This window comes from Macaca fascicularis, chromosome 1 (assembly GCF_037993035.2).
Source record: "Macaca fascicularis isolate 582-1 chromosome 1, T2T-MFA8v1.1".
Taxonomy (NCBI): domain Eukaryota; kingdom Metazoa; phylum Chordata; class Mammalia; order Primates; family Cercopithecidae; genus Macaca; species Macaca fascicularis.
In genome coordinates this window covers 131,472,304-131,498,463 of record NC_088375.1, presented here as the reverse complement: position 1 = coordinate 131,498,463, position 26,160 = coordinate 131,472,304, and the positions used below count along the sequence as shown (strand labels likewise).

Genomic DNA, 26,160 nt, shown 5'->3' with positions numbered 1-26,160 from the left:
AAAATTAGCCGGGCATGGTGGCGAGTGCCTGTAGTCCCAGCTACTCAGGAGGCTGAGGCAGGAGAATGGTGTGAACCCAGGAGGCGGAGCTTGCAGTGAGCCGAGGTCGCACCACTGCACTCCAGCCTGTGTGACAAAGTGAGACTCCGTCTCAAAAAATAAAAAGAAAAAGAAAAAAAGAAAAAAAGAATTGATGTCATTATCATATTTCCTGATTTAAGTATGTACTTTCAATATCAAGCAGTTAGTCCTAAATAACCATAATGGCCACCAACTACTAACCCATAAAATAAGCAGACTAATTACCAAATAATTTCATTGTATTTATGTAAAAGTAATAATTTTTTCATCAAAATAGGCTTCCCCTTTGATCTAGTTGGTACAGGACAGAGGGGACAGATTTGGCGAGGGAATCTGTGAAAACTTGTAAGTAATGGTTTAAGGATGTTTTCTCACTTCTCATTGGCACTGAGTTTTGACTTTTTCTATTCTAAATAGATCGTTTCTCATACTAGTCATGCTATAAATATTAATCATTTCAAGTTAATATTTTTTTAAAATGGATGGCTGCATATTCCCAAAATATGCTGATATGAGTATGAGACTAACAGAATCTGAAGGGAATATTTAGATCCATGTGTATATATGTCTGTGTGAATATACATCATATATATATATATATGATTTTTTCCTGATATGATGAAGGAGATGAACCAATTAATTTACAGGAAGAAGTTTTTCTATCTCTCCACCCCAGTTTCTTCTTTCTATATAAAACAGATGAAGCCATTTCTATCCCAAACAGCATAAAACAGCATACTAGAGAAATTAGGTATTTTTATTTCATGCTCTAATATCTTGTTTGTTAGAGGAACATAGTATAAAAATCATTTTGTTTATTAGTGAAAGCAATGCTCCTGTCTTGTCTCTCCTACTAGAATGCATGCTTCTCAAGTGTAGGCATTTATTATGCTTCTGATACCTCTTAGAGACAAAACACATGCACGATCAATGGCTCAAAACTTGTTGAAAGATACATAAGACAATGGGCTGAAAAAGTTCGAGAAAAAAATGAGTCAAATGGGTTTGTTTGACAATGAAACAGTATTACATGAGTCAAGCAGTTCTCAATAATGCATACAAACACAAATGGTACAATACTGAGGTTCTATACATCACTAAACTTTATGTTGCTAAACAGTAATCTAACACACAGCTTAAAAATAATTATGAGAATGTTTATAAATAAATACATACAGTGACTTTTGAAACTGTTTTCATTTCTCTGTGAAACTTTGCAGAGTCTTCATGTTACATTTGGAGCAAAACTGACATAGTAGGTAAGCATTATATACAGGTAGTATCAAGATTACTTTATATTTAATATTAGCCATATATATAGATCTTTCTATAACGCTGTAATACAGATAACACTACTTTCCTAATATGTTTGCAGGAATAATGCAAAACTGTTCAGTGGTAAAATAATAATTTAAACAGTGTCTAAAATTATTGTAAAAAGTTAAAGATTGTCTTAATATTTGACATTTAATTATTTCAAAATAAATAATTCACCAATATGATTTGTGTGTACATTAAAGTGTGGGTAGTATTGTTCATCTGGACTAGCACAGTAGTTCACACACTTTAACATGCATCAGAACTGTCTAGAGGGTTTTTTAAAAGATAGACTGGGCCCTTCCTTGCCCATCTCCAGAATTGTGATTTGGTCAGTGAGACAACATTTCTAACAATATCCCAAGAGCTGTGGATGCTGCTGGGCCAGGGATTACATTTGAGAACCACTGTCCTAGACAGGTAGATAAGCTGACTCCGGCTGTCTTAAAGAAACTGAAGAGGTTGCAAAACAAACAATCAAACAAACAAACAAAAACAAAGAAGACCCCAGCATGTTCTATGTCTCCACAAATACTTAAATATGAAAACACAGTATTTCAATTAACTTTATGAAGATGCCTGATGAACATTCAAGTGTTGCTCTAAACATATTTAATAAAATGAATATGATTTAATGAGAATTCTCATTACATTTTCTAAAAAGAATAGATTATAGTGACAGACATGATACTAATATAATACATTTTAGCATGACTTAAGTAATATCAGAATGTTGGAGGGATTTAGGAAGTGATATTTGAAGAAGTTTATATTGATGATGGAAGATAAAGATAAATTCTAATATACCAAATATTTAAGAGTTGATAACAATTTGTAATGTCATCAATTATGTTCATTGCAGTAAAGGAGCAGCTGAGAGAATGATATTCATGTTTTTCTAGTCTTTGGTACACTATCAAAAAATACTTAATGAAAGATATTGAAATTATATTAAGAAACAATCTACGAACTTCATAAATTAAAAATGTCTACTTTCTTTGACATCAATTGTAATTTTCTAGAGATTATCAATATCCTATCTAACAAATATTTAAAATGTAAGCTGTGACTCTTAAAAATGTAAAAATATCAAATATAGAAGGAGAAAGAGAAGCTCTGACACTTACAGGAGGGCCTTTTGGTCCAGGGAATCCAACTGGACCCTGAGGTCCTTGAGGACCCTGAAAATAAAAAGCAGTGGGGAGAAGTTAACAATATGCCTTAGAAGATGAACCTTTATACTCTGAGGTTTATTTATATTGATAAAATACAATGTATCATACAGCTTCTTCATCACAGTGACAGAACTATGGTAATACAACATGATAGTAATTACTAATTTAAAAGTAAAATGGATAATTTTTCACACTATTTCTACTCAAAACTACACATCACATCAGTGTTACCTCAGGAACACTGTATTTAGAATTCATATGAATTAAAAGTGAATAGAACGTATAAGTATTGAGAAGTTCTGCAGCGTCTTTACTTTTAACATTGGCTAGAAACATTCATAGAAGGAAGATATTTTGATTCAATTCAATTCCACAGCCCCTCTTAAAAAAAAAAAAAAAAACTGTTTTATAACTTATTCCATCCCTGTTCTGTATCTAGCCATATATTCTAACACTAAAAGAGAAAGTATGTGACTATCTCAAAAAGACCACAGAAGATGCCATTAACTATTCTCCATATCTAAAATATATTTATTTTGGGTGATGTCAATATATTTTTTACTGATGCATAAATTTCTTTTGTAGATAAGGTTAAAATAACTTTATTGTGTAGTTATTAACATTCAGTTCAAATAAAAAAATTATATCATTTTTGGCTTGATTTTTAATTAATTATATTACTCATCTCTCAAAGTTACCTATTTTTAAAGTGCATAGTAAGTCCCATCAGAGTGACTCCATTGTTGGCAAAAAAAAAGTAATTGGTAAGAGATAATCCTCCATATGACCAGAACATAATAGTTACATTTATTTAAGAAGATTTATGAAAGATAACATAAATAAAATGTGTTAACTAATACATTTAGGGTAGGATTTATGTATTTTTCTAATCAAAAATAGTTTACTGAAGTTGATCTTCAACAGAATTTACTCTTTCTATTTATCAATCTAGGCTTCCCAAGAAAAATCTCATTACCATTCATAGCCAATGTTAGCTCAGAAATCATCACAAGTTTTTACTATTACCAGCATCTGATATTAAAAAAGTATCTTTAAAGTTATATATAAAGTTAACAGAAATAGATGTCATATGAAACTACCAAAACTACTGGGCAAATTTTAGGAACTACAAAATTTTAAACTCTTATTAAACTATGAAATGACGATTCCTAAAAACTCATTTTAAGTACAATTTTTTAAAAATAGCATTCTTTTGGTTATGTAGCAAATTCTATTTTCCTGATTTCTTAAAATGTTATGTTTTTGCTTTCTAAAATTTTGCTGCCTTTCAAATGCAATTTGAATTTAAATTATTTTAAGAAAGAAACATTTCAAAAACCATTACTTAAAATAAAAATGAAAAATTGAGTCTTCATAAAATTTCACAGCAAGCATTGGCATATTCTTATTTTGTTGTTGTTTTTTGAGATGAAATCTTGTTCTGTTGCCCAGGCTGGAGTGCAGTGGTATGATCTCGGATCACTGCAACATCCGCCTTCTGGGATCAAGCAATTCTCCTGCCTCAGCCTCCAGAGAAACTGGGATTACAGGCTCCCACCACCATGCCTGGCTAATTTTTGTGTTTTTAGTAGAGACAGGGTTTCCCCATGTTGGCCAGGCTGGTCTCGAACTCCTGACCTCAGGTGATCCACCCGCCTCAGCCTCCCAAAGTGCTGGGATTACAGGTGTGAGCCACTGCACCTGGCTGGCATATTCTTTGTGTAATAATCAAAATCGTTTCCAGGTGGGATTTAAAAAATTCCATAATGACTCAGTGTACAGATGGTGTTGAAACCAGATCACCAGATAAAAAGTGCCTAAATTTGAGCTTTAAATAAATAATGAATAATTTTTAATATATCCTAAATATCACAAAAGACCTAATTATGACAAAAATGACTTATTCTTTATATAAAATTCAAATTTATCTAGTTGTCTTGGTTCTGTTGTTCCATTTTTGTTTTGTTTTCACTTAATTTGGTAACTTTACACCTAACAGCTATATTTAACCTTTAATAACCAGCATACATGATCTGCAAATTATGATTATGCAGGATTATATTTCATTTGTAGAATATCTTAATAAAAGTTTATGTATACATATATATATGCATGCCATATATAACTATATCATTAAATATAATGATAATTAGGGAGTCCTTTGAAATGGGCAAAAATAGGTATTTCATTTTCTAATCCAATAGTACTACAGAATTAATTCCCTGAACTTTCCCCAACTCATATATTTTGAAGAAAATATTTTATGGCATTACCTTTGCCATGTTTCAACTGTGTGCTTAAGACATGAACTAAATAGTTCAAGATAATTAAAAATTCTTGGCAGAAAATGAAGGCATATTTGGGGTGAGATGTCTCATTAACTACAAGGAACATAAGAAATATGTTCTTCCTATATAGATATTGAAAACATATATGAATATTTATTGAAAATAAATCCACCTAGATTACTAAAACAGCAAAACAAAACAAAAATTCTCAAGAGGTACTTTTCTTACTCTCAAAGTGATTTTAAAAGTAATTGTATCCTGAGACTTTGCTGAAGTGGCTTATCAGCTTAAGGAGATTTTGGGCTGAGACAATGGGGTTTTCTAAATATACAATCATGTCATCTGCAAACAGGGACAATTTGACTTCTTCTTTTCCTAACTGAATACCCTTGATTTCTTTCTCTTGCCTGATTGCCCTAGCCAGAACTTCCAACACTATGTTGAATAGGAGTGGTGAGAGAGGGCATCCCTGTCTTGTGCCAGTTTTCAAAGGGAATTTTTCCAGTTTTTGCCCATTCAGTATGATATTGGCTGTGGGTTTGTCATAAATAGCTCTTATTATTTTGAGGTACGTTCCATCAATACCGAATTTATTGAGCGTTTTTAGCATGAAGGGCTGTTGAATTTTGTCAAAAGCCTTTTCTGCATCTATTGAGATAATCATGTGGTTCTTGTCTTTGGTTCTGTTTATATGCTGGATTATGTTTATTGATTTGCGAATGTTGAACCAGCCTTGCATCCCAGGGATGAATCCCACTTGATCATGGTGGATAAGCTTTTTGATGTGTTGCTGAATCCGGTTTGCCAGTATTTTATTGAGGATTTTTGCATCGATGTTCATCAGGGATATTGGTCTAAAATTCTCTTTTTTTGTTGTGTCTCTGCCAGGCTTTGGTATCAGGATGATGTGGGAACTGAACAATGAGATCACTTGGACTCAGAAAGGGGAACATCACACACCGGGGCCTATCATGGGGAGGGGGACAGGGGGAGGGATTGCACTGGGAGTTATACCTGATGTAAATGAGGAGTTGATGGGTGCAGCACACCAACATGGCACAAGTATACATATGTAACAAACCTGCACGTTATGCACATGTACCCTACAACTTAAAGTATAATAATAATAAATAAATTTAAAAAAAAAGTAATTGTACTGTTGGATGACAATATTGTTATTTTTCAAATTAAAATGCAGTATCAGCAAAAGCATATTCACTTGTAAGGAAATATTGTTGATCATAACATTTTGGAAGACAAAACCAAATGCATGAGAGAATCAGTGGTGCTCTAAAAACAAAACTCACAGTTGTGCTATTTTTTTGTTAAATTGTTCTATTCCATTTAATTATTTAGCCATTTTAAATAATTTAAATGTATCTTATCAAAATGACTTTGACCATAAAATACTTCAAATGAGTGTATTATTTATGAGCTCCAAATTTACAGGATAGACCTAATTTGGGAACAGTTCATCAAGAGTGAGAAACATTTAGTGGAAAGTTAATTAAATATGAGCCAAATACTTAATGCAACTCTAATTAAATGTCTATTCTTGTGTGTTATCTACTCCCATTTTCGTCACGAATAAAAACTCAAGTTTTGCTCATTGCTCCTACTCAAATAAAAATTATTCATTTTCAGTTTTAAGTTATGCATTGCAAGGTGTTTCTGCCTTTTGTAAAATGCCTATTATACATTTCAAATAATAATATACAAAAATATATGAACCTGACTCCATACTACTGAAAATTATTATAGAATATGAAGAAATGATTCTAATTTCTTAAAGGAATACAGATTCTAATATTTAAACTTATATCAGGAGGATAGCCTTTTTAAACATCTGGCTATAAAAATGCTATATTTTGCCAAAAAATCCAAACAAAGGGCATGCTTGTTCATATGATTTGGCTACCTCTTATATCAATCTAAAATCAATTTACCAAACAGTTTTTCTATTTACTGGAATAGATGTTTTATCTTGAGTTGAATGTATATTGATTCTGGCTTAATGGCTACTAGTAGCTTGTTTTTTTACCAGCATAATATCGCTGTCAGCTCTGTGAACAAAATGAGTATCAATATGGAAAGCAAGCTGAGTGGAGAAGAGAGCAAAGACGTTTTAAGAGTATTTAAAATTTTTAAAATATATATTTTTGTCTTGACTATAAGAGTGATATCTTAGCCCAGTTACACACATTTTTTCTCATTTCTATAACAAAATTAGTAGAACATATTGATTAAGCTTTTTTATTGGTGAAGAGGAATAAATTAAAAGATAAACATTTTTTAAATTCAGACTAGATTGTGTGGATAAACTTGCACATGTATTAGCAGATATACATCTTTTCTCTGAAATCTAAATACTTGCAGAAATACTCATTTTCGTTGTATATTATATGGCTGTATCATACGTACTCTTTCACCTGGAGGGCCAGGAGGGCCATCACCACCTGAAGTGCCCTGGCACCAAGAAAAGAAAAGAAAAATCAGTTTGAATTCCTTCTCATAGCATCTGCCTGGAAAAAAACACCTGCAGTAACATCCAAACAGAAAAAGTGCAGGTGCTACCTTTGGCCCGGGTTTCCCAGTGGGACCTCTTGCACCTCTCGAACCTCGAGGACCCTGCAGATGAGAACAAAAGATGAACCCGAACTAGTGCCAGGCAAATCCAAAGGCACTAAATCAATTTTTATTTTTGAAAAATAAATTATCTTGAAACACTAAATTCAATATGAAAAATGTACATCATTTTAAATCAAGGCACCTACCGTTGGACCGCGCTGACCCCGAGGGCCTGGTTTGCCAGCTACTCCCTAGCAAAGACAGTTCAATTTCAATATGCAGTATATCACAGTAAATTATGACTCTGGTGTGAGACTGAGTAGTCATGCAAGAACATCATTCATGCATTCATTCATTCATTCATTCAGAGACAGACTTGCTACAGCCCCAGGTTGGCCCGGAACTCCTGGATTCAAGCAATCCTCCACCTGAGCCTCACAAATATCTGGGAATACAGGCACACACCACTATGCCCAGCTAAGAACATTTATACACACAGTTCAAAACATTATATTTATATATCATACCCGTGCACCTTTCTCTCCATTGGCACCTGGAAACCCAGGGAATCCAGTGGAACCCTACAGTAATAAAATTAAATAATGAACAAACATGTCAATTAATGTTTTCAGTCACAAGATGTAATTTATTTTGGAACAGAGTGATTTTCACACAGGTGTTAATATTTAAATCAAAAATATAAATTTTAAGATACCATCGAAGTAATTAAAAATGAACTTACAATGACATCTGAAATCCTGGAAGCATTGAAAGCACAAATTGATAAAACATTTTAGTTTTTAACTTTCTGAGTAAATGAACTAATCAAGAATTATTTCATCTCTTGTTATAAAATAGTAATTATAGGACATTTTATAGAAAACGTATTGCAGTGTAGAATTCTTTGTATTTGCTTCAACTCTAAAGAAAAATTCTATTTTCACAAACAGGAATAGTCAAATATCAAAATAGGAATTTTGGAAAATGTTTTTCCTGAGTTAATATTATCATATGTCTATAGTTACCACTTTTGAGTTGAGTATTTTTACACTTTTAAAACTGGATCAATTCATAGACTAAAAACCTTCCTTCACGTTTTCTATTTGGTGTTTGAACACAACTATACCTAGCTGAAAGTCTGTTTCAGACAGCCAGGCATTACAATTCTGGACATAATATTGAGATTTATGTTAGTTATGCATCAGCTAAATGCATCAGCTAAGTAAGTTTGGTATATTACTTATGCTCATCAAGTATAGATTTTTCTTCTGCAAAGTGAGGGCAATAATACACAACTTACAGGTAATTTGAAATTTGTGGGACTGAAAAAAAAATAATGCTTGGCATAAAAATAACAATGATACATAATAAATAATAATGATACATAATAAATTATAATTATTTAAAAATGTAATAAGTTTATAAAAGCACTATTTCATTTACAAATGCCACATTTTACAGATGGAATACAATATAATCCCCAATAACCAAATGTACCATATGATCTTATACATATACCTAAATTTGTATCTGCTTGTTTATTTGATCATGATTGTGATTAGCTTCCCTCATCACTGTATCATAAAACAGAGAAGATTAGTGTTCACATCCTTGCTGCTCAACTTGTTAATTATGAGACCCTGAAAAGGAATGAGTGGAGGGTTTTCCTGTTTAAACCACTGTACGGATTAAGCGCAATAATACATAAAATGTTTAGCCTCTGCTAGAATACTAGACATCAAATTTTGCAAACTTCCCCATATATTAAGGGAAATATAACAAAGCCTTCTTAGACTTGAATACATTCCTTTCTTTTTTTAATCCACTCACTTGCATTGAAATACCCCTAAAAATAATGTTTCTCCAAGTGATACATGGCTCCTCTGTATCAGAATAATCTAGAGTAGTTGCTAAAAATATGGACTGCCAAGGCACACTGCACATCTACTGAAACTGAAACAGACTCTCTGGCAGTGAGGTCCAGGAATCTGCATTTTTAACAACTTCTCGGGGTCACATGAACTATGAAATCTGGGAAGTCTTGAAGCTGTATTCTCAGGCATGTACAGTTAGAATAGCCAGGTGTAGAGTATTACCCACTCACAGAAGGTAACTATTTAACCCTATTCCCAATTTGAAAGTAGTCAATATTTCACACTTATCAGGAAGGTAAGATGCTATCAATTTGTATTTCCTACAGCATGCTATTAAGGCAGGTAAATAAAATTGTAAGTGATGCCCTATGGCAGCTGATAGTCAAAAGAATAACCGGAAGGATGCACTGCTAAGCTGCTTTTTATACCATGTTTTCCTATATGTTTCAATACATGCCTATATAGCTAACTTGTGATCAACCTGAGAACAATTGTTAGGATGTGTTAATATTCACATACTGGGGAAAAAAATCTCTGCACATTACATTTTGAAGAGCTTTCAAAATCTCTTTTCTTTCCCTACACAAAATCAGATAGTTACATCTAGCACAGTATTACTATGTGACTATTGCAGGAATTGGACAAATGAGTATAATACAGTATGAAAATAGAAGTTTTGACAGGGGGGAGACAAATATTCAGTTCTGTCCTAACTAGAAGAGATAACTAAGCATATTTATAGATACTTCATTTAATCAAACAGATATTATGCACCAATTTTGTTTTTCATAAATGTATTTTCTTACCTAGGGTTTCTACTCTAGGAAATTGATAGAAAACACAGAAAATGACCAACCCACCAATTAATCAGTTGAATATATGGAAATGTTATTTTTTTTTCCACATACAGAATTATCACCAAAGTATATAATTTCTATGAAAAAGTATTACCTGTTTTTATACAGAAACACACAAAGGCCATAAAGTCAAGTATTAATTGTGAAATTGGTTTGGTCAATAAATGTGAAACTAAAAACGTGAAATTTTTAAAATGCTGTCTGACACATAAAAGTATCCTACTTTAAAATAGATGTCATTTTAGAAACAGCTATCATTTTATAGCACATGTGGTGCTACATCTTTTTAATACCTTTATGGTTTATATTGCTACTAAGAAATTAATATGATGTCAAATTACAGTCCTTAATCTGCTTGAAAGCTACTAAGAAATTAATATGATGTCAAATTACAGTCCTTAATCTGTTTGAAAGAGACTGGTAATGGCATTTCACTTTAGTAAAATAAAAATTTAAATTCATTCAAAATTCATCAGCTTACACATAGGAAAAAAACATGAAGCTATCTTTCATCTTTGATGTCCCAGTCAGTTTTTCATTTTAGAACAGAGAAACTTAAAAGCTTTTTTATCATAGAAATAATAAATGAGCTATGAAAAGAAGCAATATGAAGAAATAAAGAACAAAATTCCAGACATTTCAGTAAAAGGATTAAAAGATGTTAGATACCTCTAGGAGGAAGCATTTCTGTTTATTCTGTTGCATTTTGTTAATAAAAACAATTCAAAGAATACTGATCAGAGAACTTAGGAAAAACCAGAATTTTAAATAAGTTGATAAAATAAAATTCTACTCATTCATGTAATATTGTGACAGTTTCCTATGTTTTTAAATCAAAACAAAACAATTGCAATTTAACTTAATAAATAGATCTAGAATGCATGAAGTAATGTAAGGATAGCTTGAGGTCCTGGATTATACAGTAAATGGCTTTTCTTGCTCTTAATATTTGTGAAAATGCTTGACATTGAAAGGAAGCTAACTGAAAGAGCAGTATGTTAGAGACAATATTTAAATGATAAAAAGTATTAATCAGTGCCCTGAGTACAGCCAGGAAATATTTAAATATGCCCATATTATTTTTAAATCACAGATGGCATAAATCTTATTTTAGAAGGGTTCAAAGGCATTATATTTATCCCCTGCTACTCAAGGAAGGAAATATTTTTTTTGAAACTCAATGAAAAAAAATTGTAAGAAAAAGCTGTACAGCAAGTCTAAAAGAGTATTATCACATGGCAACGAGGGAACACAAGGGCATGTGGTTTCCATACTCAGGGAGAAGGGCATTTTTGTCTCCCATAATTATATGTGAAACTTATGAATAGATATATGTTTAAGAATGTTACAGAAGCAGGATTTGCCATACCTATTGTGTCTGTTATACCTAAATGGGTCAAACTCAATTAACTGATAGATTGATATAATCTCATGTACATATAATTAAAAGAATGATATACCTGAAACTATCATCATTTCTCTGTCCCCCTCCCATATCATAACCACTCTGTTATTAATAATCAACATTTACATATTAAGTCACTTAAGCTTAATTTAACTACTCAATGCATCAAGTGCATCCTTAACAAAGTTTTATGGTAGGTTTGAGAAAAATTAGTACACTGAGGTAAATATGCATTTTTAAAACCATATTTTTTATACTTAAAATATGTATATTTCAAATAGCCACAAATGAGATGTGATACAGCGAATTGAGTGGTGGCTCCTCAAAAGTTATATACATATCCAAATCTATGGAACCTGTCAATGTCACCTTACTTAGAAAAAAAAGTCTTGCCAAAGGCTATTAAATCAAGGAAATGAGATCCTCCTGGATTGCCTAGGTGATCCCTAAATCCAATGGCAAGTGTCCTTATAAGAGACAGGAGAGAAGAAGACGCACAGAAAAAAGGCCAGATAAAGAAGTGAATAGAGATTGGAGTCATGAATCCACAAGCCAAGGAATGTCTGGGGCCACCAGAAGCTGAGAGAGGCAAGGACAGATTTTGTACTAGAAACTCTGGAGGCAGTATAGCCCTGCGACACCATGGTTTCATACTTCTGGCCTCCAGAACTGTAAGACAGTGAATTTCTGTTGCTTTAAGTTAATAAGTTTGTGGAGATTTCTTACAGCAACGCTGGAAAAAAATACTCATGGAAATGAGGGTAACAGACAGTGTGAAAGATGTATTAATTAAAAAAAGAAAATCAAGTGGTAATATAAACCCTTAGGATAGTAGAAAGGAAATCAAAAGCTATTATTCATCAAATGTCATCCATGTTAAAACTTCCAGATATATTAGGATCATTCTTGTTCCAATTACAAAGAAGTACTGATTATGCCTTTGTTTCATGACTCCTTCTCCTAAAATATTGCAATCCATAATCACTTAAGTTCTTTGAGCTCCCTGCACTCCAGGTGTCCACACGCTCTATGATTTTCCTTTTGAAATTACTTTTAAGTACTCATCATAATATAGAGATGTTACAAACTGTAAGGTAACCATATGTGATTAATATTGTCTTTACAAAATGTTAATAAACTATAAATATCAAGTTGTTTTACCTTTGGACCTTGTCTTCCCGGATATCCTGGTAATCCTGGAACTCCAAGTTTTCCCTATAGTTACAATATATAATAATCAAAGTACTATTTTAAGTTGAATTAAGTTTACATAATGATTTCAGTATTTTTTCTAAATATTAGAATCACATATTGTACACTCAAAAGGAAGATTTGCAGGTTTTTATCATTATTTACCTTAATTAAGTTTCTTCATGTGAATTAGGAAATTCTTGATTTGAACATATTTCTAATGTTATAATGTTGCCTAACTTAACCTTTATTATATAAGTGATAGTGCCTTCTTTAGGTACATGAATCCTGAGATTGTAGAGTACTCTACACTTCTTTGTGAATTATAAAGCATGGTTAAAAATACTCCTAAGCTTTTTCAACATTGAATACTATTTTAAATTAGTTGATGTAACTGGCACAATATTTAGATTTTATCACTCCAACTAGAGTAAATCTTTTTGATAAAATTATTTCATTTATCCCAGTCTAAATATAAAACAAGGGATCATGAGTTACTTAACTTTTCTCAATGAGTAAGTAAACCTAGATATGCAAAGACATTCAGAATTAAACTTTAAGCCAAATTTCTTCTTTCACTCTAACATGTTGAAATATCTGGACTAATAAATATAATATGTGTTGAGAGTTTTAGCTAATAATGATGGTTTTTGTGGAGTGTTTATTCCTCCAAGCAGATAATCGAATATACTATTTTATTCCAGTGCAACGAGGTTGCCTTTCAATCTGAAAGTGCTAAAACAAAATTTAAGTTATAATGAAGTCCAACAATGTGTAACAAATACCAGATGGTTTAAAATATTATCCTAAACAATTTACTTCCCTAAAATTTCTCTCTGAACAAAGCATTAATTAAAAAAAAAAAAAAACAAGTAGAAAGATAAAAATAAATGAATTGAATAAAATATGTATGTGGAATTTTACCATGCATCCATTTCCTTAATAAGATACTTATAAAAGCATACTTCATTTATAAAATATTATTTACTACTGTCTTAAACATTAGAAAGCATAATGTATCATTTTCAATGTACATTGAACAACTAAAAATGGAAAATAAACACAAGTTCAAATTTGTATGTGCATTGATAAAAGATGAACAGAAGTTTCTAAATAAAAATAAGTATTTTACTAGATGAAACAAGGCAAAAAATTAAGAGTATGGTTTATGACCTTGTTACAGATTGAACTAAAGAGCTGTCCATGTCATGATCAGCATTGCATAGATAAGTAGTCTTTAGATGGAAAATATGCAAACTAACCCTAAGAAGCATACTTACAATGATGTCACCTTGGATATAGTATCACAGCTTGTTTTATACCATCAATTTCAAGTTAAGTAAAATTATCTAATTCTGATCACAAGCTATTTCTTTGTTAATTACCACATTAGAATGTATGGATGTACTCTAATTCATTTTAGAGTCATTTTAAAATAAATTCTGGCAGAAAGTTTGCATTTTCAATAGGATGATAGGCAACTTCAATAAACTAACAAATACTAATGAAATGTTACAAAAGGAACTGTGAGGTAGGTTAAGCTCCTGATTTATCACAATAGATTGTGTGACCGTTTACACATGATAGAGCCTAAGAAGACAGGAAGGTACCAGGATACCCTCTTAACCACTAGCGTTGAGCATTTTAAATGAAAAGGTTTAAACGTCTCAAAGGGCCTTGTTTTCCCCTGATCTTTTTCTTCTGCTGCCAAATCACTATAACAGTGTTCATTAATTTACAATTAGCAATGTTTTTTCAAAGTGTGAAACTGCAGAAGTTTCAAAGTATAAAACCCTGTAAGAACTGTCACATTAGATGATTCATAAGGACATGAGGAATTTTCTATTTGTTTATTCTTATTCTCTGTATAATACCTATACCATGTATTTTCTTTCTGAGATACAATGGTTGGGACTCCCATTTGTAATTTTCTTAAATAGCATGAAATTTCTTTATGGCATGTTTGTTGTAGAAAATATAGACATATACATATAGAAAAGGAACCATTTGAATTATACCAGCAAGATGTTATTGATATTTTGCTTTAGTGTATATAATGCAATAACATTTGTCATAGGCTGTTCTCATTTTTTTATTTAGCTTCATAGTACATTATCAAAAATTTGGCATGTCACTAAATACTCCATGAAGTCAAATTTCAATGTTGCCTAATATTATATTGCAATATGAATGTAATGGTTGCAAATATTTTTGACACAACACATAATGCCCAGTGTCTCTCAAAACAATGAATATTAGAATTATCTGGGGATGTTTTAAAACATATTGATACTTGTGTCAAGCCCAGATTAAAATTAAAATCCCTTGAAGTTGGGCCTGAATACCAGTATTTTTTAATAGACTTATGTGAAATGCATGTTTACGTGGAAAAAATAAAAGATGATTCTACTTGGTCCAAAACCATAAGTAGATCCTCCTTCATTGATTATTTCATCCTTTAATTCTCAACATCTAATGTGGAAGAACTCTAAGAGTAGCTGATTCTACATGGCCAAGGAGGGCATAGAGGACTAGAAAATAAGGAGAGTAACAAAAGAAGTGTCTATCTCATAATCATACCTCTTAGGAGTATTTAACAGGAATAACAGAATTCTCTATTTAATATAGACATATATATACACACACATATATATGTAGAATATATATACATATATGAAAGAAAAGGAATCATCTGAATTCTGCCCACAAGAGTTTATTTATATTTTGCTTTAGTGTACATAATGTGATAACACTTGTGATAGACATTTCTTGCTTTTTAAAAAAATTTAACTTCACAGTACATTATAGAAAATTTATCATATCACGAAATACTTTATGAAGGCAAATTTTAATGTTGCCTAATATTACATTGAAATGTAAATGTAATGGTTGCAAATTTAAAATGATAATGAAAAATTTTATCTTTAATGTATTAAGAACTCAATTTCTGACACCAGTTATTGAAAGAATTTAAAATGATGTGAAACATCATTTGCAAGTGTACCAGTGAATTTAAAGTCATTTACCAACCTTTTCTCCTGCTTGACCTGAAGGACCTGGGTCTCCAGTTGGGCCTGCTCGACCTTTCGGGCCTTCAGGGCCATCTTCCCCTCTTGGGCCAATCTGGCCAACTTCTCCCTGAGGCACAGAATAACAACATTCTTATGAATGAAAATAAAACTTCTTTACAAAAATTATAACAGTGAAAAAATTATGACAGTGAAAGAGATCTGATTTAACAAACTCCATCTTGCCTTTTACCTTCAAACTGCCCTTGATCATAACAGGGCATGGGGCAAGATAACATTCGGAGAAATATACTTTATAGTTCAAATGATGATAGTTCTTCCCCAAACAAATCTGTCTTTATAAACACTAATACAAGACCGCAAGGTTAGAATTATGAGAGGGGTGTGAATTCCACTAAAATATAGGCAATGTAAAGAATTACCAGCCATTGGTCTGAAATTTACAATTTTTATAACTTCCCTAATTACTCCTGTAAATAAGATTGGCCTGTTGAGGTGTCTTATCAGACTTCTGCATTTGTGACAACCAGCTGACTCCACCCAGACCAATGACTCCTGACTTAACTGGCCCTGTGGTCCCCAGCCAGAAACTGAATCAGAACACAAGGACCATTTTTCCACCCCCCTATGATTGCATCCTCAACCAAGCAGCAGTTCTCATTTCCTAGCCTCCTGCCCACCAAACTATCTTTTAAAAACCCTATCCTCCAAATTTTTGTGGAGGCTAATTTGAGTAATAATAAAATTCCAGTCTCCTATTCAGCCAACTCTATGTGTAGAGAAAGAGTCAAATTCTTTCTCTATTGCAATTCCCCTGTGTTGATAAATAGGCTTTATCTGGGCAGCAGGCAAGATAAACCCATCAGGCAGTTACAAAAATACATTTGGAGATTGAAAGTCATAAATTACAATCTATTGCAAGAGTTTTCAACTTTGGTGTGTTTACTAATGTTTTTGTTCATGACAAAGAGGCTTGAAAGTGACTTCATCAATCATTTCATGTTTAATAAACTGAATACAGTCTGACATTTGAAAATCTACAAAAGTCTAATCCTACCATATATGACACTAAATTGCTTTTAATGCATCTGTGTTGCAGAGAGAGGGAAAAAAATATAATAAAGATTGGTCAGTAGCTTTGGAAATTACTGTTTGGAACACAAGAAAAATATCTCTATTTTGTACTTGGCTTTTATCTTTAATGTTTAAGAACTTGTATATGGATGCTATTGCCCCCAGTCCTGCATGGAGACTTCATTTGTATTTTAGGAAAACAAATATTTTCTATAGAATGCTTCTTTGCTCAGATGTATCAGGTACCAGCATATTAATTAAAAATAAATCTTCCCAATAAAGCATTTAATTTGCATTAGATAACTAATATTTCTGTTTGTTCTCTATAATATATTACTAGAAAAAACTACTATTTTTACATTCAAAAATTGAACACCACCATATAACGAAAATTCATGAAAGTTGCACACATATACTTTCCAGGCAGCATAGCTCATTATATATGAACAAAATTTAGAACAAACTTATCAAATTACTTCTAGCAGTTCGATCACAACTTTCTAATGTCCTGTGTATAAACAATACTAACACGTGTATGTGTGTGCACGCGTGCGCGGGTGCATGTTTATTATGGAACTTACGGAAATATAGCATCTAAAACAATTTATACTACACTATCTCCACAAAAGTTAAAATCCCTAAATCTTAGTATAAAAACTTAAATGATTAAAGACTTAGGTGGTACAAACATTTTATTTATCATATGCTTACTATATTTAAAGATAAGCAAAGGAAAAAATACATATATATTAAATTTTATGTACTAGTGCACATTTTCTTTATACTTACTCTGTCACCTTTTAGACCCATGTCACCTTTGAATCCTGGAAAACCATCTTCACCCTAAATCATTATAAAAGGAATTGAATAGGAGTTTAATCAGTGCTTTGGAGTAACCTAAAATAGTGCTATAAAAATGTATGTGCTGATAATGAGGGAAAATTATTTTTTAGAAATGTGAATGGTAGTTTTGAAACTTACTCCTCCCTTTTCCAACTCCAGCCACAGATTCTGATCCCCACTGTCATCTCATTTTTTCACAATTATTGGCTATAAATTACGCTAGGACATTTTTCACAAATATGTTCATTAAATCTTATTTTATGAGGGAAATAACCATTCTCCCATAAAAACATATATTCTATACTAGTTCAACAAATAAAAAGTAAAAATTTAGCCAGGTGTGGTGGTTCACACCTGTAATCCTATAATAGGCTGAGGCAGGAGTTTGAGGCCAGCCTGGGCCACATGGCAAAACCCCAACTCTACCAAAAAAATAAGATAATTTAAAAAAATTAACCAGATGTGTGGGTGTATGACTATAATCTCAGCCACTAAAAAAGCTGAGGTAGGAGGATTGCTTGAGTCCAGGAGGTCAAGGCTGCAGTGGGCCATGATCATGCTACCGCAGTCAAGCCTGGTGACAGAGCAAGAACTTCTCCCCACAACAACAACAACAACAACAACAAACAAACAAAAAAAGGAAACAATTATCATTTTAACTTTGTATTACAAGAGCTCTGGAGTAACAAAATGAATAAAATAATTTTCCCTTAATTTACTAATTTGTACCTATAAATTTTATATCGTGTATTTTTTATCATGTCCATTAGATAAATGCCTTCTAGCTCAATGTGTTCTGTATCTTACAATCTTCTTTCAGGTAAAATTAATTATATAAAATAGAAATTAATAATATCCTTTACAGGTAGAATTGCTCATTGTAGCACTAAACACACAGAGCAACAATGCTGAAAACGGAGTCACTAAATGAAGAGAGGAGCAATTTGGGCTATGAAAATATTTTCTATCATTCTTATTGAAACCTGGATTTTCAAGTAAGTTGCATAAACAACCTTACTATCTTTTAAGTTCAAGAAAACAAATTACTAAGAAATAATCATTCATGTATTCAATAAAATTAATCGAGCAATTACTCACTCGAAGTGCTGTGGAGTATTTTGAGGTTTTTGTTTTACCAGTAAAATCTAAAAGTGGGCCGGGGGCAGTGGCTCACACCTGTATTCCCAGAACTTTGGGAGGCTGAGGTGGGGGGATCATCTGAGGTAAGGAGTTTGAGACCAGCCTGGCCAACATGGTGAAAGCCTGTCTCTACTAAATACAGAAAAATTAGCCGGGCATGGTGGTGGGTGCCTGTTATCCCAGCTACTCGGGAGGCTGAGGCAGGAGAATTGCTTGAACCTAGGAGGTGGAGGTTGCAGTGAATTGAGATCACTCTGCTGCACTCCCGGCTTGGCAACAGAGGGAGATTCCATCTCAAAAACAAAACAAAACAAAACAAACAAACAAAACTGAAAGTGGGACATTTGCAGTCATTTTAGCACAAATGAAATAGAAAGGGTGTCCAGAGAAGAACGCCAAAATGATGATAATGACGATGATGTATGGTGCTGGTGGAGGGGGTGGTGAGGCAGGAGGTTAATAGGGAAGGTTTGATGGAGGGGTTGGTATTTCAGTTGGTAGAAATGGATTTGATTTGAGAATTTCAGAAAAGAACATTTTGGGCTGTGTATGAAAATAAATCTAGGAAGGGTAGGCACAAATATCTCCACATCTTGCTGCCAAAATGACCTCTTTAAAATACATAATTGGTCACATCAATTTTTACTTTAAAATATCCTAGTGGTATCAAATTCCTAATAATCAATATAAGGCACCTCCCTTCACCACATGATCTAGCCCTTCTTTACCTCGTCAGTCTTTTGTCTTGAATTTCTCCTAAAATTAACCTCTCCATCTCGTGGCCTTCACTGAATAATTATTATCCCAACAATATGCCATCCTGCATTTTCTAGATCATAGGTTGCTTTCCTTCTACTAAATGGCCGAACACAAGAATCCTGCCGAATTAACCTGTGAGTCTCCAGCGCCGAACATATTTTGGACCTTCAGTAACCACAATGTTCAAGAAACATTTACTAAATGCCTCAGTGTGAGTTTAGCAAGGTATATTAAAGTCCAGAAAATACCATATACTGGGTACTTATGAATATGAGATCTAATCCTGGAAAAAGAGATTCAAACTGTTATCTTGCATACTCGAAGAACTCTAGCATGCCTGGGATTTTCTTTTTTCCAAGAGAAAACTATGCCATTTTCACCATCCTGCCCATAAAGTGGCCTCGTAAGGAGCAGGATGCTTTCTGTACTGAATGTGATTGGGCAATGGCAGAGGCTTAAGAGCTGAGAATGACCACTGAACTTGCTATTGACAACTGTCTTCATTATCTTCTCCCTAGAGAAAAACATAATTACACAGTTGCCATGCTTAGTTTACAGAACACTGCACTATATGTTTAAAAATCACTTATAGCTTTTACAGACAGAGTTTTATTTTTTATTTATTTTTAAAGTGAGAACTCAGTCTACGGGGAGGCTATTTTTCTCATGTCTTAGTTTTCAACATGTTCATGTTAAAAAAAACAATTAGATGATTCAATTAGGTATTTCCTTACAACAAATGTCATTTTTTAACAAGTGACATATCAAGTCATTAAGATTTCTAGTACTAAAATAATCAGACAAGGAAAAAAAAAGAAGAAAACATTGATTTAGAAGATGTATAAAAGTGGAATTCATCTATGCCATCTAATTTATTGAGCTGTGTTGCTCCAGGCTTAAGACACAAATCTGAGGCTAAAAAAATGGAGAATTTTAATCATAATTTGAGTATTAACTTGCTATTTCACCTTTGGTTAACAATTAACATCATAATTTTTAACAACTTTCCATTTTCTTCTATCCCTTATGAGATAAATGATCAATTATCTTGAATACTCAGAAAAACGAAATAAATAAGGCATATTAATAATTCATCAGGACTTAATCCTTCACAGAGTTCAAAAATATGGAGAATTCTTACCATTAAAAAATTCTACTAACATTTATACAAAATTTCTCTAAATCTATAATTTAGAAAACTAAATCATAATCTATAATAAGACATAATTTACTACTTGATTGGTATATTAGAATAAAAGGTATAGCTGAAAATATCTTTAAAATGTTTTAGGAAATTGTCTTTATTTTATAGACTTCAAATGAGGCTGAGACAAAGTAACTAGGAAAACTATAACAAGAACCCAGAACTTTTGGTTCCCAATTTAAAATTTCAGTTATTTTCCTCTCTATATACTTGCATATTCTGAGACTATACACCCTCAAAACAATGAGCAATTGTTAAGACGTTTTCCTACACACACAAAAAAAATGTATCTTATTTCTTTTTTCCTGTATGGCTTTGTCCTCACATATATCTAGTCATGTATAATTTTATTTGCCTCTGTCACTTTGCAACTCTCCGACAAGTTTCAGCAGTTAACAACATCCCCATCCCACTCAGGCACTGTTCTTTTAAACACTGCCTAGCCCCTCTAAACATCCTTGATGGGGACTCATTCCAGAGAAAAACATTTGCATTGTTACTTATATTTCTTAACAAGACAAATTCTAAACAGAGACATTATTTTTAATATAGGCAACCTACAAATTACATGTTAAACCCTACCTGACTCACCACTGTGCTCATTTGTCAATTCAGTGAGACACTATAGTCTTCTCTTGGTATCTAAGGGTCATTGATTCCAGGACCCTAACCCAACTTCCTATATCAAAATCTGTGGATGTTTCAGTTCTTGAAATAGAATGCTACAGTATTTATTTATAGCCTACTCACATCCTCCTCCTTTATACTTTAAATCACCTCTAGATTACTTATAATACCTAAATTTAAATGCTATTTAAATAGTTGCTATATTGTTTTTTAAATTTGTATTATTGTATATTGTTACACTGTATTTTTTTGACAGGGTCTCAGTCTGTCATTCTGGCTGGAGTAGAGTAGCTTAATCATGGCTTGTTGCAGCCTTGACCTCCTGAGCTCAAGCAACTCTCCCTCCTCAGCCTCCCAAGTAGCTGGGACCACAGGTGCACATCACTATAAAATTTTTTTAAAAATTTTATAGCGATGAGGTCTCACTCTTTTGCCCAGGCTAGTCTTGAACTACTTGACTTAAATAATTCTCCTGCCTTAAACTCTTAATGTGTTGGAATTATAAGCATGTGCCACTGTGCCCAGTCATATTGTAATTTTTAATTTAATTTTTTTGTTTTTCAAGTATCCTTGATCTGTGGTTTATTGAATCCATGTGTGCAGAACCCATAGGGAGAACCAACTGGTACTCCAAAGTTCATCTAGGTGATCAGGATGAACTGAGATTACCATTAAGTAGGTAAGCTAGTGTGAAATGCATGGCCTTTTTCATACAATGAATCTGACAACATAGTTGCTTACTTTTAGTATATAACAGTAGCTTTTTTCAGATAAAGTATAATGGATATAATAAATTCGTCCCTTTTTGTTACCCATTTCCTATTGGTACCACATCCACACATAAGCCTTTTGATAATATTGTAACTATGAAAATAAATTACTGTCCTTGAAAAAATATTAGCATTTGAAATAATTTGGATATTTACCCACCCAAATCTCATGTTGAAATGTAATCTCCAATGTTGAAAGCGGAACCTGGTCGGGGGTGATATGACCATGGGGGTGGATTTCTCATGAATGGTTTAGCACCATCTCCTTGATGCTGTTCTCCAGATAGTAAGTGTGTTCTCAGGAGATTTGATTGCTTCAAAGCATGTGGCACCTTCTTCACCCCTCCTGCTCCTGCTCCCAGCATGTAGGATGCCAGTGCCCTCTTTGCTTCCCACTGGAAGCTTCCTGAGGACTTCTAAGAAGTAGATGCCACCATGCTTCCTGTACAGCCTGCACAATCATGAGCCAATTAAACCTCTTTTATTATAAATTACCCAGTCTCTGGTATTTCTTTATAGCAGTGCAAGAACAGTCTAATAGAGTATGATGTTATGAGTATGATATTAAAAATAGTTAATATCCATGTATATCTCACCAAACCTACCAACATTTATACTATGCAACTATGTGTTGTTTTAACTTTGTATGAAACATTGTAGTAAGAATTAATTCAATAACGATTCTGAGTGTATTAGTCTGCTTTTACACTGCTATAAAGATACTACCTGATATTGGTTAATTTATAAGGGAAAGAGGTTTAATTGACTTACAGTTCTGCACGGCTGGGAAAGTCTCAGAAAATTTACGATCATGGTAGAAGGCAAAGAAGAAACAAGTACCTTCTTCACAAGATAGATGAGAAAAAGAAAGAAAGGAGAAGCACCAGACACTTATCAAACAACCAGATCTTGTTAAGAACACACTCACTATCAGGAGAATATCATGAGGGAAATCACCCCCATGATCTCATGACCTCCCACCATGTACCTCCCTAGACAGTGGGAATTCCAATTTGGATTAGAATTCAAGAGGAGATTTGGGTGGGCACACAGCTAAACTCTAACACTGAGTAATGCCATTCCCGTTGCATTTCATCATAATCTTTGAAGGATTTGGGGCTCTGCACTCCTATTAAATGTATCCTTGAAAAAAATCTGAATGTCATGTTCTTCAGCAAAAGCGAATTATCTATAATTTCCCTATAAAAAATGCCATATTCATTCATAGTTTTAGGTACATTATTTCATTCACTTCTGCCTGGTTTTAATTTTTATTTCTCTCTTTTTAACACTATTGATTTGTGTGTAATATTATATAGAAAGACTTCCTCTTTCCCCAACGGATTTAGTGTACTTCTAACTCTCCTGTTTTGTGCTGAATTTATTTATACATTTTGGGGATTTCAGCAGGGAAAAAAGGAATAAACACTCATATGTTATGCATCTAACTGGACAACATCTAAATCCTGTAGCAAAACCATTCCTAAAGCCAACCCTATGATTTACAAAACTTAAGCACATGTAAAAAAGAAAGATGCAGAATTAATTCTCTTAGGTAACATAATTTAATTTCTGTTCTAGTATTTAGCCCTCATCACAAGATATAAGACATTGTTTTTAAGTTGTGAGGATAAAGGGTACAAAATTATACTAGCATTGTGTAGTATTTAAGTAATCACTCAATATATTCAAGAAATAAAATGTCTGTTGAATAATTTAAATGTTAACGTAATATACAGAAATTAAAACCACCTAAACAATCACATTTTACCTTTTCACCTTTAGATCCCTTGAGACCTCTGACACCATCTGCTCCCTGTGGAATAAATTAGAAGTATCAAATGACTATAACATTTCACATTGAAAGTGTATAATGTGAAAACAATTTAACACTTACCTTGACTCCTCGGGGGCCAGGGTAGCCAATAGGACCTTGTGGACCAGGAGGACCCTGAAATACATTAATTACCACTTATATGTATAATAAATTGAAAGTACTACTCATTTACATACTGTAATTTTACCAAATCATCTACAAGGATATGGTTTTTTCTACTACTAATATTTGATAAAGATTTTTTGGTAGTTTACTTTTGTTTCTACAATCAGATATGATGAAAAACACATGTAACTAGCACTATTCCCTCCAAATGTATTATGTCATATATTCATACTAAAAATATGATATTGAAATGGACTAATAAGGCAAATCTTATAAGCATGTAAAATAATGTAAACAATTCAAAAATTAATAATTTGATTTTTAACCTAAAATATGCTATATTGAAAGTCTATAACAGTTATTGAAAAACTAACAAGATTGATAATTTCAAATAGAAAATTATAAATTAGTAGCATTCACTTCATCAAGTATATAATCAAAATTATATATCTTCCACAGCTGGTTTTATTTCTCTAGTCTACCTACATAAAACATTCTATAAATCATAATTTATAATTTCTGCAGTAATGCTGAAATTTTAAAGCTGTTTTAAAAGAATTCAAAACAAATGTAAACAAAATGATCCTACCCCTGCTACTGTAATCTAAAGTAGCACTAACATTGAATATGCATATATTACATTTCACTTTGATATTTTGATAGCCATTGGTCTTAATTTAACATTTTATTAGATAACAGTTACCAGAAAGTAATAAGTAGTAATAACATTGGGGTTACATAAGCAGTTCAGTAATATTGAGTAATTCTTGTCCAATTTCATTGTTTTACATTATTACCATTTACTCCATACATAATTCACATGTAGAATGTGCACATATTCCTAACCATGGGAATATTTTTTAAAAGGACAGAACATAGTCTAATTTCTAAAGTTACTAATATAAAATTAAAAGTAGTCTAAGATATCTTTTGTATACCCAAAATAACTATATGAACATGATTTGTATATATGAGATGACCAAATTAAGCCATTTTCTCTTGGAAATTTTTTAATAGGACATTTAGATGGATACTTTGTAACCTACCAGAGCACCCTTTTCTCCAGACTGGCCTTCTTTCCCAGGATGACCCTATATTTAGCAAAAACATACACTGATAAGATGTTATATAAACAGAGTTGACAATACTATGAAAGTATTTTTTTTTTTTATTAAATCTACTAAGATCTTACTCTTTAAGTTTCAAAAACATTGAATGCTTTTGCATCAGTTTGTATGGCTTTAAATAAATTGGAAACTATGGCATTTGTAAGTAAACATAATAAGTTTATATGTGATGGATGTAAGTTTCCTCAAATGCATAATGCATTTGAGAGAGCTTAGAAAAAGGACATCAAATAATATATATTGTTCATTAATAATTCATCCCCAGCCTCAGAGACTTATATAAAATTATATAAAGGTATTTAAATTGCCCTATATTTTGCAAATTAATCGAATGATCATATGTGCATCTTCAAAGGGGCACTAAGACATGTGGATGAGACATCTGAATATATAGCAAGATCATAAAATAGTAACAGTGTTAATAATCAACTTATTGAGATTCAGTAAATAAAAATTATAGCCATATCACAATTATACTCAATAGCAAGGAGAGGTAGGATGAGAAATCTTATATCCTACCACTAAAAAATCTGAATATGTAGTTTAAAGAGGAAAAAAATCTGTAAATAACAAACGTTGTTATTTAACAAACGTTATTATTTAACAAACGTTAAATAATAACTGTAGAGGTTACACAATTTCATTATTTGTTACTATTTAAAGGGAAATAATAAATATTGCTATATTTCCAGAAAAGAAAGAAACCCCTGTAGGCTGAGGTATTTTCATGAAAGATGTCTGAGAACATTTATGAATTGTGAGTAACGTCACCTGGACTCATAGAAACAGATACTTTGAAAAGGAGGAGAGGATGGACGGGCTTTCTAGGAGAGGAAACAGAATTGGGAAAGATAAGGTGATAGAAATGCTAAGAAAATGTGAGTGGACC

At 32.5% G+C, this 26,160-nt stretch overlaps 1 protein-coding gene across 6 annotated transcripts in view; it reads right to left on the bottom strand.

Annotated features, from left to right (window-relative positions):
• COL11A1 (collagen type XI alpha 1 chain) overlaps positions 1 to 26,160 on the bottom strand; it is a 220,374-nt gene that overhangs the window by 88,088 nt on the left and 106,126 nt on the right. For 4 of the 6 annotated variants that reach the window (XM_015432036.4, XM_015432041.4, XM_005542564.5 and 1 more), the window contains 11 exons: positions 25,191 to 25,235; positions 24,100 to 24,153; positions 23,974 to 24,018; positions 17,649 to 17,702; positions 15,787 to 15,894; positions 12,727 to 12,780; positions 7,957 to 8,010; positions 7,636 to 7,680; positions 7,436 to 7,489; positions 7,283 to 7,327; positions 2,526 to 2,579 (listed from right to left, as the gene is read on the bottom strand). In XM_015432036.4, the coding sequence (XP_015287522.3) occupies positions 2,526 to 2,579; positions 7,283 to 7,327; positions 7,436 to 7,489; positions 7,636 to 7,680; positions 7,957 to 8,010; positions 12,727 to 12,780; positions 15,787 to 15,894; positions 17,649 to 17,702; positions 23,974 to 24,018; positions 24,100 to 24,153; positions 25,191 to 25,235 (612 nt within the window). Of the gene's footprint in view, positions 1 to 2,525; positions 2,580 to 7,282; positions 7,328 to 7,435; positions 7,490 to 7,635; positions 7,681 to 7,956; positions 8,011 to 8,171; positions 8,188 to 12,726; positions 12,781 to 15,786; positions 15,895 to 17,648; positions 17,703 to 23,973; positions 24,019 to 24,099; positions 24,154 to 25,190; positions 25,236 to 26,160 lie in introns of all 6 variants that reach the window. The other 2 variants (XR_012429045.1, XM_074027435.1) reach the window with 1 other exon arrangement.